The sequence below is a fragment of the Pseudophryne corroboree genome, chromosome 3 (genome assembly GCF_028390025.1).
Source record: "Pseudophryne corroboree isolate aPseCor3 chromosome 3, aPseCor3.hap2, whole genome shotgun sequence".
In the NCBI taxonomy this organism is placed as follows: domain Eukaryota; kingdom Metazoa; phylum Chordata; class Amphibia; order Anura; family Myobatrachidae; genus Pseudophryne; species Pseudophryne corroboree.
Genome location: NC_086446.1, coordinates 370584821 through 370603266, shown reverse-complemented (window position 1 = coordinate 370603266; position 18446 = coordinate 370584821). Strand labels below are relative to the sequence as shown.

The window sequence follows — 18446 nt, the reverse complement described above, 5'->3', positions numbered from 1 at the left end:
TTACAATGTTAAAATATTCTATCTATCTATCTATCTATCTATCTATCTATCTAGATATGTGTATATAGATATTAAAGATATATTTAAATAAGTGTATATATATATATGTATATATATATATAAAAATCTATATATAAATCTATCTATCTATCTATCTATCTATCTATCTATCTATCTATCTATAAATATAAAAATAATCTTTGTTTTTTTACACTGTTTTTGTAAATCTAACTACTAAATGTTGATGTTTTTATATAAGCATTCAGTTTCACGCAATCAAATACATGCGTGTGTGTGTGTGTGTGTGTGTGTGTGTGTGTGTGTTTTCTTTTTGTACTGACAAGAAGCTGAGCCATAAATACAGAGCTGGTGAAGAAATCTGTTTTGCCTGGAAGGCTTTACTCCTGAAGCCAATAGGAATGCGAGACCCTCCCTTCTCTAACCTATAATTATGGAGTAGAACTGGTCTGTGGAGCTTTGGTTTTGGCTTTATTGTACAGGGAGAAGTACAGAAGGGCTCAGCAGGGATGTGTGTGTGAAAGTCTGTTGGGATCTCGCCTCTGCTCTACATAACATGAGTGGGACCTATGAAAAGAAGATGGCCGTGTTAACTGACTTGAGCACATCTTTGAGTTGCCATTCTGTGTCCAAGGACTCACCCACTCTCCCAGAATCCACTGCCACAGACATGGGTTACTACAGTGGTCCATTGGCTGGTGGCCAACATGACTACTACCAGAGTCAGTCATATTCACAGTCGCTCAATCCTTACAACTACCACCACCATCCCCAATTCAACCTGAGTGGACTGGTGGGAGCAGAAAGCTTCATGCCCAAGGATGAATATCAGTATGGAGGTGGATACCGTCCATATGGACATTATCGAGAGGCTCCAGCTCCAGAGACAGGTATGCAGGAAAATTGGTTTTTCGTGTCTATAGAAAAGGATCCATTCGTAGAAACAGACACACTACATAGGAGAACAATAGGAGAATAATTTAAGATTTATATATACAGTATATATATATGTATATATATATATATATATATATATAATGAGAGAGATAGAGAGAGAACAGAGAATATACAGAAAGTATTAAATATGGTTAGGGCAGAGAGGTGGACAAATTATCAGATGATGATAAATAATAATAAAAAAAAAATATTGCTTGACAAGATAAGAGATGAAAGAGAAAGATGAGGGAGTAATAGAGAAAGAAAGCTGAGGATGGAGGATCAGATGGAACTGAGCACTAATATAGAGCATGTATGCAATATAGTATGGTAAAAGGAAAAATAAGAAAGTGCTAAGGAGAGGACACTAAGCAAAGAAGTGGACAAGCTGTGGTCAGACAAGTGCAATCCAATATATGACATATATACAAATCACAACAAGTAAAACATAGTGCCTGCATAAAGTAAGCAGATTAACAGAAGCCTGCAATATTTAAATAGAAATCAGAGCATATGATACCCCAGCATTCAAGTTTCATTTATAATAGAAAAACTAACAAATAAACATTTTTGGTTGTTGACATACAATGCTAATTGATGTATAGTTTTAATATTGCTGTTAATGTATAATTTTAATATTGCTGTGATAATCTACTTTAGTACTGAACAAACAATACAGGTTCTTTCGTAGAAGGGGTCAGATTGTGGTTCATACTGTATTTATAGTTCCTACTCATACTCTATTATTAGATGCTAATATCTAATATTGCTATGAAAATAATATACTCATGCAATCATATATAGACAAAATATAGTTTTGTATACATAGGATTGGAGAGGAGTTGGAAAATATTGGTCGTATTATTATAATTAGTTATTTATACTAAAACATTTACTTTTAGTGGGTCAGCACAAAACAGTTTGTAATGCTAGTAGAGGGCCTTGCACATTGACTGCTACCTCTCCCTTGTGTTTGAAACAATTACAAAGCCAAATAAAAAAAATACTTTTAATGTGTAAAGTACTGATATATTTTCTAATTGGAGCTTTAACTCCATAAGTATTGATCCCAACTGAAAAATAGTAATTTACTGTGTAAGCAAAAGTCGTTGTAAAAGCATTTATTTTCATTTTAAAATAGAACTCAAAAAGACATCTTAATTTATTTCATACATTCCTAATTTATGAAGTCATATTATTTAGCATATTTCCAGAATACACAGTAGTTCAATACATATATATTTTCTGTGTGGGACTCTCATATACATTGTAATATATTGGGTTGGTCTTACACAGGGCATAGTTACTTAGTGACATTGACATGTTTATAATGTTAGAATGCTTATTCTTGTGTCTGACTTTTAAATGACTGACACATTATTAAGAGGCAAGGGGTTTACAGGAGTCTGGCTGCCTTTCTGTCTGGGACGTTAATCAGAGAGAATTTATACCTTTATTACAGTTATTCTCTGTGATGTAGCACATCTCTCTCTTCCTGTCTCTTCTCTAATCCCAAACTCCTGTTTACCTGTCTGCCTATATCCAGTTTGTCTGCATATGTACTGTACATCTAAGGTGTGTGAGTGTCTGAGAAGAACCAAGCTGTCTGACGGGTTCTACCTACATCCAAGCTGGCTGGCAGTCTGTCTATGTTTGAAAGTCTCTACATATATCCAGGCTGTCTATTGCTTGGGTGGCTACTAAACAGAATATCTTCTAGATCAGTGGTTCTCAAACTCAGTCCTCAGGACCCCACACTGTTCATGTTTTGCAGGTCACCTGTAGATTTTAAAAATGTGACAGTTGGTGATACACAGTACACCTGCCAGGTGACATGGAAACGTGAACCGTGTGGGGTTCCGAGGACCGAGTTTGAGAACCACTGTTCTAGATCAAGCTGTAAGACTGGGTTTATCTGTATGAAAGCTGACTGTCATTACCCCAGTATATCTATCCTATGACATCCTAGAGGATGTCTAATGACGTATAGACATCTATGTTGTTACAATGTGCAAGGTCACTGATTTCACATTTCTTCTTAAACTTTTGAACCTTTAATAACAATATCTAGGGCTATAATTATCATTTTGGCAAACTGCATCTACCTACAGCACAACTATTGGGATGGCAGCAAGGAAGTGGTTCCATATTAATTTCAATTCTTTATTTTTGCTTTTATTTTATTTTTGGTAATCTGGTCTTTACCAAGCAGCACCTATTTTTCCTAGTAAAAAAATGTTTATACTGTAGGAGTATCTTACACACTTCCAGTGTCAATTGCAAATTTGATCCTGGAAATCAATATTATTGTAACCCTGCTGTCCTAAACTCTGAAGTTGTAATATTATATGTAATATTATATGCTTTATTTCAATTCTAAAAATGTCACACATGAACTAAACAGACATTTACTTCTTTTTTTTTTGTTAGCTTGTAAAAACAACCAATTTGTAGGATCTAGAGCTGCAATTGGCACAGAATTAATGATGTTGACAGAAGAAATTAAGTGAAAAAAACATGGAGAAAGGGTGAAGACATCCTGACATGTTGGACAACACTTAAATCCTGAGATGTTCTTAGAAACACTGATAATTCCAAAATCTTCAGTCATAGGCGTGAACAGTTAATTGACCATGTATATAGAAGGCCATGTTCTGGGGATATTCCGGATTCCATGGAAATACTATACAGTATATTTACCTAACAAAGTAATTGGTGAACTGATATGCACAACCAGAGAAGTTATGAAAACATGGTGTGCTACTGATGGTTTGGGACAGGTCTGGAGAAATCTGTAATGATGATCTGTTCACTTTATCCTTTAGCAATTTGCTCTGGTATCCAGGTGCTCTATTTCTGTTAGTTCCAGACTGTCCTTGCATTTATGGTCACACCCTTAATCCTAGGTTAATTTTAAACCTTTTGATCTGTAACTATTTTGCCGGTCTTTATTATTTGTGTTTGTTTATATTCAAAGAGGAACTCGTCTACTGTACTGTATATGCCAAATTCCTTGGTCAAGCAACTCTCAAAGCTGAACGTTAGTTATACCAACCCCCCTACAATCTGTGTTTAAAGATGAGTGTTCAGCCATTTTTAGAGGCAGAGGATTGTCAAAATCCCTGCAATCTGGGACATACACAGAGACAGAATTATATTTACCATCAATGAGCTAGCTATGAGAATAGGACAGCAGTGCTGAAATTCAGGATAATGATAAGAGATGGTGGACAGAAGCCCCTTTGAGATATACAGAGACAACAACAGGCAATACTTTTGAGTACTATTTGAGACAGACAGAGCCAGTTACAATACAAAAGCCCAAAAAGGTGGAACCTGAGTTAAACAGACAAGAATAGGCAGCACAAGTTGCTTCCTACAATATTTAAAATTAAAGCAAAGTAAAGAGTTTTGTTGTATTCATAGGGATATGCAACCCCCTGACAAGTAAACATATTCACAACTTACTGTACGCAGCTAGACACCACACACTCATCTCACAATACATACAATGAGTGCTATTGTACTGAATGTAGAAGGCAATCACAACCTTTTTATGTGGAGGAGGATCTCCATGCTCACAATCTAATATAAAAAGAAGCTGAAGATTGGATAGAAAATGAGTTGTCACAGTCAGAGGAGAAACAGTTGGGTTATCTGCAGTCTGCGCTTTATGAAATTAGAGAGGAACAGCAAAGGAAATGCTGGACAGATATACTTTAGTCATAAAGATAGAAGGCATGGGCAATTTCAGGCAGGCTGGAAGAAACTGCACAGTAGAAGCAAGACTAAGGGGTCTATTTACTAAGACTTGGTTGGAGATAAAGTCACTGAAGATAAAGTACCAGTCAATTAACTCCCAACTGCTGTGCCACAGGCTGTGTTTGAAAAATGACAGTTAGAAGCCGATTGGCTGGTGCTTTATCTCCAGTGACTTTATCTCCATCCAAGGCTTAGTAAGTAGACCCCTAAATAGACCCCAGTAATGGGCTCTAGCAGTAGAGTTGGCATCGCCAAGAGCATACACACTTGCCGATGTGGGCAGTGATGGAGCAACGGTGGGGACCATGCAGCATTCGGCAGCATGGCTTTTGCTAATGACATCTCCTGTCGGCCCTGGACATAGCGATAAAGAGAGGGCAGGTAGTACCTGAGGTAGGCAGTGATAAAGAGAGGGCAGCTAGTACCTGAGGAGGGCAGCGATAAAGAGAGGGCAGGTATTACCTGAGGAAGGCAGCGATAAAGAGAGGGCAGGTATTACCTGAGGAAGGCAGCGATAAAGAGAGGGCAGGTATTACCTGAGGTAGGCAATGAAAAAGAGAGGGCAGGTAGTACCTTAGGATGACAGTGATAAAGAGAAGGCAGGTAGTACCTTAGGATGACAGTGATAAAGAGAGGGCAGCTAGTACCTGAGGAGGGCAGTGATAAAGAGAAGGCAGGTAGTACCTGAGGTAGGCAGTGATAAAGAGAGGGCAGCTAGTACCTGAGGAGGGCAGCGATAAAGAGAGGGCAGGTATTACCTGAGGTAGGCAATGAAAAAGAGAGGACAGGTAGTACCTTAGGATGACAGTGATAAAGAGAAGGCAGGTAGTACCCGAGGTAGGCAATGATAAAGATAGGGCCGTTAGTGCCTGAGGTAGGCAGTAATAAAGAGAGGGCAGCTAGTACCTTAGGATGGCAGTGATAAAGAGAAGGCAGGTAGTACCTGAGCTAGGCAATGATAAAGAGAGGGCAGTTAGTACCAGAGGTAGGCAGTAATAAAGAGAGGGCAGCTAGTACCTTAGGATGGTAGCGATAAGGAGAGGGCAGTAGTACCTTAGGATGACAGTGATAAAGAGAAGGCAGGTAGTACCTGAGGTAGGCAGTGATAAAGAGAGGGCAGCTAGTACCTGAGGAGGGCAGCGATAAAGAGAGGGCAGGTATTACCTGAGGTAGGCAATGAAAAAGAGAGGGCAGGTAGTACCTTAGGATGACAGTGATAAAGAGAAGGCAGGTAGTACCCGAGGTAGGCAATGATAAAGATAGGGCAGTTAGTGCCTGAGGTAGGCAGTAATAAAGAGAGGGCAGCTAGTACCTTAGGATGGCAGTGATAAAGAGAAGGCAGGTAGTACCCGAGCTAGGCAATGATAAAGAGAGGGCAGTTAGTACCAGAGGTAGGCAGTAATAAAGAGAGGGCAGCTAGTACCTTAGGATGGTAGCAATAAGGAGAGGGCAGTAGTACCTGAGGTAGGCAATGATAAAGAGAGGGCAGGTAGTACCTGAGGTAGGCAGTAATAAAGAGAGGGCAGCTAGTACCCAAGGAGGAAGGCAGCGATAAAGAGAGAGCAGGTAGTACCTGAGGTTGGCAACGATAAACAGAGGGCAGGTAGTACCTGAGGTAGGCAACGAAAAATAGAGGGCAGATAGTACCTGAACTAAGCATAGAGAGAGAGCAGGCAGTATCTGAGGTAAGCATAGATACTGTGCACTAAAATGGATATAGTAAAAAATAAATAGGAAAATCTAGTCACAGGATATAAATATCAACATGAATGACTTTGATGATGAAAGAACTATTGGAAAACAGATTTGACACCATTGTTTTGACCTGATATTTAAGTGGCTATGCTATTGTGTGCTTGGAATCTAGAGTATTAAGAGATAATTTGCAAAGGGGGCCCAGAGATTTTGACTTCCTAGGTGCCTCCACCAGGTTTAATCCGGCACTTTTCCTACCCTTCCTACTAGGTAACAGCAACAGATGTGTGATAATTAGTAGACCTGCCATATAGAATAATTTACGCATCCTTAAAGTAATCTAAAGCTGACCTTGATTATACTACCTTGCAGTGTCAATAAAGGAGGAGCCGGAAACTGAGGTACGAATGGTTAATGGGAAGCCGAAAAAGATCAGAAAACCAAGAACCATCTACTCTAGTTACCAGTTGGCAGCTCTGCAGAGGCGTTTCCAAAAGGCCCAGTATTTGGCACTGCCTGAGAGAGCAGAACTTGCGGCTCAGTTGGGACTTACACAAACACAGGTAATTAACAAATAATAGTGTATAATGGCACACTGTGAAAAAGCATGAAAAAGCAAGCAAAAAACAAAAGCATATAATGCTATCTATATAATAACTGTCAGCGGCATGTCCTGAGATGGACATGCGCAGTGGGAGAGGGAATGTGCCTTAGACATACACTGCCGAAAAGGAGATGGGACAGACCCGGAGAGGAAAGCAGCACCAGCACCAGCAAAGGGAAGTATTAAAGTGGGGTCTGCTGAAGTAAGAATAAATGACGTCACATATCAAGATTATGAGGAATTGTACCATTAAGGCTCTTGATATTGAAAAACAGTGTTAGACCAAACCTTGTATGTTGTTATTGTTTTGGACAGAAAATTCGGTCTGGGGTTTATTTCCCACAAGGGCCCAAATGTAATAGCTTGTGAGTTGTGGGCAACATCAAGATTTCGAAAATCTTGCTGCTTCTTACAACTTGCAGGCTATTATATCTGGGCTCAGGGCTTTATCTATGTGGAACGTGTATGCGCTCTATGTGTTTGCCCTGGTTTTCTCTTACAAAGTCCAGAAACATACAGGTAGGTTAATTAACTTTTCTAAAAAATGGAGCCAACTGTGTGTTAGGGAATGTAAACTAAATGGGACTGATACGAATTACCTTAAATAACACTCGCCAACAGTAAACCAAGATGGCTGTCTCACCCAACCCAGTGCCGTTGCAGGGTGAAATGCCACTTCACCAGGGGCTTCACCAGCACCATCAAGTAGTTGAACAGCTCTGTGGTAACAACCGGAGTGTCTTTAGAATGCAATGTAAGCCGGGTACACACTTGGTGATTATTCGGATGATATATCGTTCTGGCGCGGATTGGAACTATATATCAGCCACATCGCACAGTGTGTACCCTACCCACAAACGTGCGCTTCCATGGGACATTCCCTAGGCCGCCCTGTCTGGCATCCTGCATGCCCAATGGTCCGACCCAGGGAATGATGGTCTACATTTTAAATGTGTCTGCCAATGATACATACATCGCACTGTCGTCCACTGCATCATGCAATGTGTACCCAGCATTACATTGCAGGCACCCTGCAAACCAAATGCTGGTGTTGCCTGCTAATCTATGCGCCTTGTGGGGGAGCCACTGCTTGCCAACCCCTAGTTACGGCCCAGGCTTCACCCTCTGCAAAATATCTTAAGTGCTGTAAGCTCTATTGGAACAAAGGTGCTATAATAATAATAATAATAATAATAATAATTCTTATTTTTATCATTCCCATAAATGTATCACCTCTTAAAAATACAAGCAATGTCAAAATTGTCCCAAGGAGAACACTTGTCTTAAAGTGTATATGTAAAAGTCTTTTCACTTTTATTATAGTTTGGACTATTTCCATCCAATCATACTAAATACACTTTTAGATCCGGTAAATGCTTACATGCACATCTACATAAAAATCCTTCAGCTTGCACAAATATGTAATACAAAAGCTAAGCAAGTATATAATAGCTTGATACATAACAAAACAAATATTGACATACATGTAAAGAGGGACATATAATATGCAGAGCCAGCAGAATCGAGATTAATGTTTTGTAGTGTAATACTTGCATACATAATTAAATATATATTAACATTTGGGCAAAACATTGTAATATTTTCCATTGAGTTACATTAGTATCAGTTTTGCAAGACCCCAAATAACCTTCCTTCCATGAAAATATTGGAACTTCTTTTTGCAGAACTGAGCTTCAAATGTATCATCAGGCAGTGTAGCTCCTCTGCGGGATGTAGTCGTAATGTCGGCATTTACAATGTCAACATTCATAATGTAGAGTAGACACCACAATGTCAGCATTGTTGAAATTTCGACTCTGAACATGTTAGCACCTGCAGAATGTCAACAAGTGAAATGTCAGCATTCTGAGTGGACCCGACGGTTAGGGTTAGGCTGTGTCAATGGATTCTTTAGGTTAAGGCTACAGGAGGGGCAGGAGGCTAGGGATAGACACTAGAGGGAGGGCTAGGGGATAGGGAAAGGGGAAATACTCACTGCTGCCTGGAACACACCTTTAGAGCCAATGTACCAGTTATGGAACCAATAGACCACCAGGGACATACTGTCAAAATTGTAATCATGTCAACATTTCATCAGTGTCAACATGATGAATTATGACATGACCACTGCTAAAATGCCAATCATGTCAACATCATGTGTGTCAACAAAATATACCACATCCCTCTCCTACAGCAACCATTAACAGTAATGGATGCTAAAGAATGACCACTAATTACTCCACATTTTTTCCATAAATAGATCCTTTGCTTTAGGAAAGTACTTGTTTGGAAGGTATTTAATCCTGCATCTGCATTCTAATACCTCTTATATGATGTTTCTCCTACTGCATGTCCTTCCCAAAGTACCCTCTTAGCAACTATTCTGCTGTCCAAGCAGGAGGAAATGATCCATTGTACTCAAGGATCACCTCCAAGTTTACAATAATAGGCTATTACAGATAGGAAAACAGAGTTAGCTACCAATTATGGTTTGATAACTGTATCCTCATACAGGAGTAGGCAACCTGTGTCTCTACAGCCACTGTGAAACTACACATCCCAGCATGCCCACCACAGATTTGCTTTTATAAGCTGCATCAAGGTATGCTGTGATATGTAGTTCCACAGCATCTGAAGTGCCATTATTTTATAATTTATTAACAGTTTCTTATATAGTGCAGCATATTCTGTTGCACATTATAATTAAAACAACAGTAATAGAACAAACTGGGCAAAAACAGACATACATAGAGCATACTTGCCTACCCTCCCGGAATGGCCGGGAGGCTCCCGAAAATCGGGTGACCCTCCCGGCCCCCGGAAGAGCAGGCAAGTCTCCCGATTTCAGGAGTCACCCCCTGCCTGGCCGCCCACTTAGCGAGTGAAGTGGGCGGTCCGGGCAGGTGATGACGCGATTCTTGTTGAATCGCGTCATCATAGCCCCCCCCCCCCGCTGTATAATGCCGGTAATAGCTGTATTACACAGTGGGGAGCGTGGCTTACATGACACGATCCAGCAACCATGCCCCCATTCCGCCTCTGGCCCGCCTCCGTTCAGCCTCCACTCCGCCCCCCTCTTCACGTCACCTCACTACCCGCCCCCCTGCTGAGCCGACCGGCTGCTCTCTCCCGGAGAGAGCAGCCCAAAAGTCGGCAAGTATGACATAGAGGTAGGAAGGTCCTGCTCTCAAGTTTACAATCTAGGTTGCCTACCCCAACCTACTACATTATACACTAGCTGTGGCTATTACAATATAAAAGGGTCCATTTACTTTATTATATATTATTTTTTAAACCCAATAACTAGAATTTCTTGCCCCACTTTTCACGGCAAAAAGGACTTATTTACCGTCTGGATGTATTAAAAATCCCATGGGACAGGGGTTCTTATTTTACTTTATGCTGCTGGACCGTGGCCAGCCTGCTGTGCCTGTGAGGTCATCAGACAGCGCATGCATGAGTGGCTACCAGTGAGGGATTCAGAGGATCTCTTTCCCAGTAAATGATGTGATATGTAGCCCACAGGATACAATGGCTGCATAGCTATTGGAGTTTGGTAATCTCACAATATAGCAGCCTTCATAGATATCTGCTGTGGAACCCCTGTAATACATTTAGGGGATACTTACATCTTACAGGATTTTCTGCAAAATATGTTTAATAAATATGTCCCTCAAGCTTTACATACTACAAAGAGGGTAGATTCTACACACCAGAGATGTGGAATGTAAATGAAGAAGACATATTCAGGGGTGGTCTTCAGTATGCCGGCGGTCGGGCTCCCGGCGACCAGCATACCGGCGCCGGGAGCCCGACAGCCGGCATACCAACACTTATTCTCCCTCGTGGGGGTCCACGACCCCCCTGGACGGAGAATAAAATAGTGTGGCGCGCATAGCGCGCCACCGTGCCCGTAGCGTGGCAAGCGCAGTGAGCCCGCAAGGGGCTCATTTGCGCTCGCCACACTGTCGGTAAACCGGCGGCCGGCCTCCCGGCGCCGGTATGCTGGTCGCCGGGAGGCCGGCCGCCGGCAGGTCGTAGTGAACCCATATTCAGTCACCTCTTTATTGCTATTAAAAAAATTGCAAGATACATTGTTCCTATATGACAGATTTTGTCAATATAAATATAGGGGGAGATGTATCAAACCTTACAGGTAAAGTAAAGAAGTTGCCCATAGCTTATAGCTATCACTTATCTAAAATGACAGAAGCTGATTGGTTGGTGTGGGCAACTTATCCACTCTCTCTAAGGTTTGATTTATCTCCTCCATAAGGTGTCACTGGCTTCCAAAAATATTTGTTCATCTTTTTTATTTTCAATGTAATCCGACCTGCTCTTGGAAATTGATCAGAGTTGCACCCAAGCCAGTTGCAGCAATTATACTTGCACTGCATGTTTGGAACTAGATGCACCTATTCACCCATGTGCCTTGTTTTACTTACCTATCTAACAACTCTGCCCCTATCCATCAGCGTCATTTCCAGTCCTATGCCTGGTGCAAGAGAAACACCTGGAATCAGGCAGCTCTCCATGTAGCACAACGTAGCATATCCTACAATTCTGTGTACAAGCCCTTGTCACGCCCGCACTAAACTTAGCCCATGTGCGAATGTCATGTTACCGGCCAATTATGTCTATTACAGTAAGTCAGAACTGCATATGTGACTGAGATGTGTACAGCTCTAACCCAGATGGCTACGGAGCACGCACAGTCCTAAATTGCAAGATCCATCTGCAAAAGGGACTAATGTGCACCTCTGCATCAGTCCCTCTGGGGGTAATAGTACTTTTTATGTAAGTTTGTCAACAGCTATCTACTTTTATGGTCAGGCACAAGAAAAGTCCATTACTCTAGGTTATCATAAGAGTTCTTCTATGGCTGAAACATTTGATGTTGTAACCAGATTTTTGTGCAAGCACTATATGAGTGTATTATCCAGAGACAGGCTGAAAATAGAAAATAAAAATTTGCAATTAAACAATGTTATAGCTTTTAAAATAGATTGCTAGTCTGAAAGCATGATGACAGCTACATACTGTAGTTAGATAGACAGAAACTAATTGTCTGTGCTTAGTTGTCACAGATTGCAAGCTTGCGAGCAGGGCCCTCATACCTCTTTGTCTGATATTACCCAGTCTTGTTTTATTACTGTTTTTTCCCGATTGTAATCACAATGGAATATTCTGGGACTATATAGGTAACTGTTAATAAATAACTGTTAATGAAACAGGATCATCAAGTACCTTCTCGTAAAGGGCGAGATGTATCATATATATTGCATATTCTATGCAGTACATCCCTCCCCTCATTGTATGCATACCAGTGCTTATTAAAACTGTATACTCAAATAATTACACAAGGGACAGCTCTTCCGATAAGAGTTGTCCTTTGCAAAGAGAGGACTTCCAGGTTTATGGCCCTTGAGTACCAATTGTGTGTGTATAGCCGCTGGCCAGCATATGTACAAGCTGTGGGGAAACAGAGAGGAATACTTAAGTTCCCTTTTAGGGGAATTTTGCAGAAAGAAGCCCAGAGGCTTCTATAGGCAACACCATCTATAGATAATGTCAGGCATAAGCCCCAAAAATGTTTGCATAACGGCACATCTCAGCCACATAGCATTCTATGGAGACTGCAGTGCTTCCGAACGCCGCCGGCACGCCCCCCCCCCCCCCCCCCTCCTGCCCTGTGACCGCCTCTGCCTGTCAATCAGGCAGAGGCAATCTCACCAGTGAGATGCCTTCGCATCTCACAGTGTGCACACGCGCAGTGCAGCTGCTGCGCGTGCACACACCTCACTATACTTCAGCCTGCGATTGATGCCGCTGCAGCGACCAGGTCTGAATTAGGCCCTTAGTCACAAGGGAACTGTTAAGCCTAGTCTAGTCTGGACTAAAGCACTCATCATATTTAAATGTAATCTTGTACATTTTAGGCATGGTGCACCAGCACCAAATTACAGACGAAAAAACCTTATACGGATAACGCTAAGTCCCAAGTAAAGAGTAGCAAATCTTCACACAGAAAATTCACATTGTTCCACATTTGGCATCAGAATTTTACATGTTCCTTTGGCAAAATTTGAGTTTATAGCAGATTTCGGCCTTGTATTTTTATTTTGTCGTTTCCCAGCTTATTTATTGACAATTAAATGCAAACTTGGTGCAGTATAGCCAAGTAAAAGCAAAACACAAAGATTGTGTTGCTGGAACCTGTAACCTCTGGGGAACAATCTGCTCTGCCGTGACATTTTATTTGCTTTAAATTTCACCACAACTTTGCTTATTTCTAGTTCTAAATATTCAGTATAATAGATTGCATACTTGTATCTATATTTCAAATGTTGTCCAAAATTGTGATTTATTGTACATGTGATAACAGGCACTACAGTTCACATTCCTTTTCCTTTTGTATAATATGGGATATCCTATACAATAAAAGGCTAACACTGCTCCTCACCTCTATGGGGGAAGTCAAATGTTTTGCAAACTGATTGCCACTAGATGGCGTCTAATGGAGCAATATCAGTGTTGCTCCGTTCGGCGCACACAGCCGTTGGAGTGACATTACTGTTATGTTGATTCGTCATTTTGATGGGCTGGTAACTGATAATTTGTATAATGTGACTATAATATATTTTCCCTTTCTAAAATGTTATATGATAGAGAAAATAAAATTTCTATCACACTTTCACAATATCTCCCAACATTACCTTGTGGTAATTGTGATGAGTTCCTAAATAAAGAGTTTGACCACGAGTTTGAAGTTCATACGCACTGCATCTCCTCTATTCTGTTCCCTTGGGCCAGTGCACACCCAACTGAGAACGCAAGACAGATCCTTTCTATTGAAATCGGGGAGTTTGGGAAGTATGCTTCCATTAACGTCTAATATATCATATTTTTAGCACTAACTTAAATGGGAAAAGAGTCCTAGCAATAAGCATTTTTAATTTTCTGTAAAATTATTCAGCAACTACATATATATATATATATATATATACCTACCTTAAGTTTTCCTAAATACGGGGTGTGTTTCCCCGAAACGTAGAGAATCAAAGTGTGCACGCTTAAAGTTTCTGGAGTGCTGTGCAGCAATCAATCACCCCCATCTGGAGGTGGATTTGTTATAGCGTATATACTGTGTGTATACTGTATATATATATAAAGGTGCAATAGCCAGCTGCAGAATATCAGTGAGCCAGTTCTTGTGTCATTTATAAACCAACCAGTTCTTGTGTCAGTCATAAATAGTATGATTTAGGTCACCCTGTACATACTGTACATGTTCTTGTCAAGTAGAGATCTCTGAGGAAGATCCTATCCAACCACACTTAAATATTTGTCTTGTGCTCCGTTTGTAAGAGATGTCCGGGTGGGGTGTTTATGGTCAGGGAGGTGATGTCCTGAGGCTTCCTCATACTGATTTACAAAACACAATGTTGCTGTGAAACTGGGTTTGGTCCTTCTGGAATAGAGCTTGGGATGACTCACAGGGCGGGGGAAAAATCGGGACAGAGGTGTAGAGCTAGTGTGGGGGTAGGAAGAGTATAGAGAAAAAGAAAACACATAATAAGAGCTTAGTGGTTTAGTTCACGGGACTTGTCATTGCTAAGATGTCAGTCCTGTTGAGATCAAGGTATCCTTCATTAATGACCAGTCACATGTGCGACCAAAGTCAAATGTGCTTATTCATCATAGCTTTGTCCTCATTATGTAATCAGGCAACACGTATAATGAGCCCCATCTTAACACCAAAGTGTACTAAGTACTCTGACTTATTTAATAGAAAGATTCCCTATAAGTGCAGAGAGCCAGAGACATGATATTTCATATATGTGCCATAAGTGCATTCATAGAAATTACATATACAGTACCCCTATAGAAATTACACAAACACAAAAACCCATTGTGATTTGATGTAATGATTGTTCATGCTTTTCTTATACTGTGTGCTTATTGTGTTATAACGAAAAGCAACTCTCTGTAGGTTACTACCTGTTACCTTTTAGTTCCTTATCAGGGAAAATCAGGATTATTTGTCGACAAATATCTATGAACTACATCCATTTTCTTATCGTACCTATATAATTATATCCACATTTGCAATTGTTATCTTGACTACTTGACCCCTCATGTGCTGTCCATGTCTTCCAGAGGTTCACAGTCTCACGTCCATATGTCTGTAAAATCTATTCTAACAGAAGTAAAAACGATCAATGTTAGGGATATATAGTAAGAACAATAATAAGATGATGAAACAAGTATAGCCTGACAGCCGATCCTGCCATACTAGGCTTGACTAGACATGGCCTTTCTTCAAAGTCAGACTTGCATATTATTTACTTATTACAAGTTGTTTATATAGCACATACATATTCCGCAGAGCTTAACAGAGAAAAAGTTAGTGCACTGGTGGGAATCAAACCAAATACCTCAGTGCTATAAGCAATGCTAACCATTATGCCATCCATGCTGCCCACTGCATAGAATGAATATACACATTTATTTGAATTCAATTTAAAATCACTTAATTTTGAAATGTGACAGGCACAATTATATACAAATAAACAACCTAACTGCATAAATTGCGTAATATAACAAACAACTTGCTCTGCTTAGCCAAAAAGAACGGACAAGGACAATCTACTGTATTCTCTCTATGGGGTTATCAGATGGTCTAAAGCAGGGGTTCTCAAACTCAGTCCTCAGGACCCCACACGGTGCATGTTTTGCAGGTAACCCAGCAGGTGCACAGGTGAATTAATTACTCACAGACACATTTTAAAAGGTCCACAGGTGGAGCTAATTATTTCACTTGTGATTCAGTGAGGAGACAAAACATGCACTGTGTGGGGTCCTGAGGATCGAGTTTGAGAACCTGTGGTCTAAAGAAATGGCTATAGCAAATTACATTTATTAACATGAAGTAAATATTTTTTTTTGTTAAGTTTAAGTTTATACAGTAGTAGTGATGATTTAGTTATGATCTTGTACTGCATGCATGATTCTTCAGTATCGTACCTTAACTGAGTACCACTGGGATTATTAAGAAACACTATACCCTCTCACATCACATAAATCAGTAAGGACTAGCTGTGTGTGGTCACCATACTCAGGAACATTACTCCACATTTGGTTTAATAACTTAATTTATTTGTGTCCCTCAGGTGAAGATTTGGTTCCAGAACCGAAGGTCAAAGTTCAAGAAACTTTATAAAAATGGTGAAGGACCTGGATTGGAGCACAGCCCCAATAACAGTGATTCAATGGCTTGCAATTCTCCTTCATCCCCACCTCTGTGGGAAAATAGCAGAAGCCGAACCCCTCAGCAACCGAACCTTCCTCATTGTACATCTCCAAGCTATCTTGAGAACTATAATCAATGGTTTAACCAACAGAACCAAGCTGGACCTCATCTACAACCTCCTGATGCCTTGCACCAACCGCCACCTAATACAGTGTATTAATTGGCAAAGACTCTGAAGGTTTCTCAAATGGGTTAATTATCATATTACCCACTTTAACCTTATTAAAGAATTCTATAGACTGTGTTTGGGCTACAGACAAAATATTTAAGTGGCATTGGCGGAAAAGACGAATAATGTCTGAAAACACAAATGATTATGGATTTTGCTAAAGATTTTTGAAGGACATATATCGCCCAAAACAATATTTTTGGCACCTCAAATAAAGCATGTGAATGGACATTGAATGGAAAGACCTAACGGTGGATGCCAAAACCAGCACACATAGAAAAAATCCTTCTCATCTCTTAAGTATCTTACTCGACCAGGTTCCTTTGCTAGATCATAAGTACAAATACGTGTCACAGTGAAGCCCATAATTTCCTTGTTTGAGGTGTTCAATGCAGTGCAAGGCAAGAACAGGTTAGGTATGTGTCCACATCGTGCAGTTTTGATGACCAAGATAAATATCTCTGGAGGCTTTCTCTTCGATATTCCAAATCCTAAGTAGGTCACATTGAGACTTGGTAGTTTAACGTATGACCATACTTTCCTAATTTGTAAATAGGACCATAGACAAAAGACTAATACTGAGCTCTGCATTTGCAAGTTTGAGAAGTTGCAAGGCTTTCTGCTCGAGATGGAAATTCTCAATCATCAAATCATCATCACATCAAGTCAGGACCTCGGGTTCCACTAAAGAAAGAGATGCATTTTTTTTTTTTAACGCCTCCCATTGTCTTTGAAATATTTAAGGATAGATTGTGCAGAGAGGGGTTTTAACTTATTTTTGTAATATTTTGGGAAATGTATGGAATTGGAAGAATCTCTTTCAAGTGTAAGAGGAAGGGGATCTGAGAATGTTACTGTATGACTGCAAATTAAAATATTGTATTCTACTGGATAAACAGTAGATTTTGAAATGAGTTGTACATTTTCATGTATTATGTCAGTATAAGATTAGATAATGAATGATAGGTACATGTGTGTTTTTCTGCATCTGTTGCTGAGTAAATTTGGGTAAATCATTGTATTACGCCATCCAAATCTTAGAACACTGAGTTGAGTTTTTAGGGCTAAGGGCATTGATCATGGCGGTCGGGATTACGGTGGTCGGGATCCCAGTGGTCAGCATACCGTCACCAGGATCCTGGATGCCAGATTTCTATGGGTGTTGCTGTGCTGTCAGATTTACTAAGCTCCAGATGTTCACATTCATTTTTGTGATGACTTCAATTGAAGGTCATGTAAAGGTAATAAATTAAATCTATTTTTATATGTACATGGAGAAACCCTTTACATGCATTACATTATCATCAGTAATACAATAAGTATTTTTTATCCAGAGTTAAAAGAGTTTTCCAGTATCTGATCAACGTTGTGTAATCCCGCAACATCAGGGACGTATAGTCATACTAGGAACCTGGAGGTGAGATAGTTGTTGGTGCCCCCTACCCTCTGCTCGCATTCACTATCAACTCCCCATCCCAGCAGCACCCAGACACACAATCTCCCCAGGGGAGCTGAGATGGGGGAGTTACAGATGTAGCCACGCTCTGCCTTGCCGCAGTATGTCCTATTCGCTGCAAAGCTGGCGCGGCTGGTGCAGCTGGTGTGCCCACGACTATGACGCGTGCGTATGCATGTGCATACCATAGAAATACATGGTGCTGCGAATAGTCACAGCCTGGCATACCTAGTTGCATCCGTGGCATGCCACGGCACGTGTGCCTGTGCGGTTGTGCTGTAGGATGGATGTACACGGTTATATATGTACTAGTTACCTGGGCCCGGGATTGTTAGAGGGGCCCGGCCTGGGTCATCTGCTAAGGGGGGAATGTGCCCCATGTACAATTGCGAGGAGGAGGGGACGTTAGGGTGAGGGAAGTTTGCACCTAAGAAGAAGTCTCTCCCCATAGGTGCCAGCTGCTGTGGGAGTGGCTGTGTAAGGGGCCATGCCT

At 40.7% G+C, this 18446-nt stretch overlaps 1 protein-coding gene across 1 annotated transcript; it reads left to right on the top strand.

The window, feature by feature from the left end:
• The first annotated feature begins 504 nt into the window (after window positions 1-504).
• On the top strand, window positions 505-17693 carry DLX3 (distal-less homeobox 3). Its single transcript, XM_063963557.1, has 3 exons — window positions 505-908; window positions 6784-6974; window positions 16189-17693. Exons 1-3 carry the CDS (start codon window positions 575-577, stop codon window positions 16486-16488), a joined length of 825 nt encoding a protein of 274 aa, XP_063819627.1. The 5' UTR covers window positions 505-574; the 3' UTR covers window positions 16489-17693.
• The last annotated feature ends 753 nt before the right edge of the window (window positions 17694-18446 follow it).

What these genes read in the sequence shown, in the direction of transcription:
- DLX3 (XM_063963557.1), top strand. Translation starts at nt 575, where the DNA reads ATGAGTGGGACCTATGAAAAGAAGATGGCCGTGTTAACTGACTTGAGC. An exon ending in GGCTCCAGCTCCAGAGACAG is followed by an intron (nt 909 to 6,783) that starts GTATGCAGGAAA and finishes ACTACCTTGCAG; the next exon opens with TGTCAATAAAGGAGGAGCCG. An exon ending in TGGGACTTACACAAACACAG is followed by an intron (nt 6,975 to 16,188) that starts GTAATTAACAAA and finishes TGTGTCCCTCAG; the next exon opens with GTGAAGATTTGGTTCCAGAA.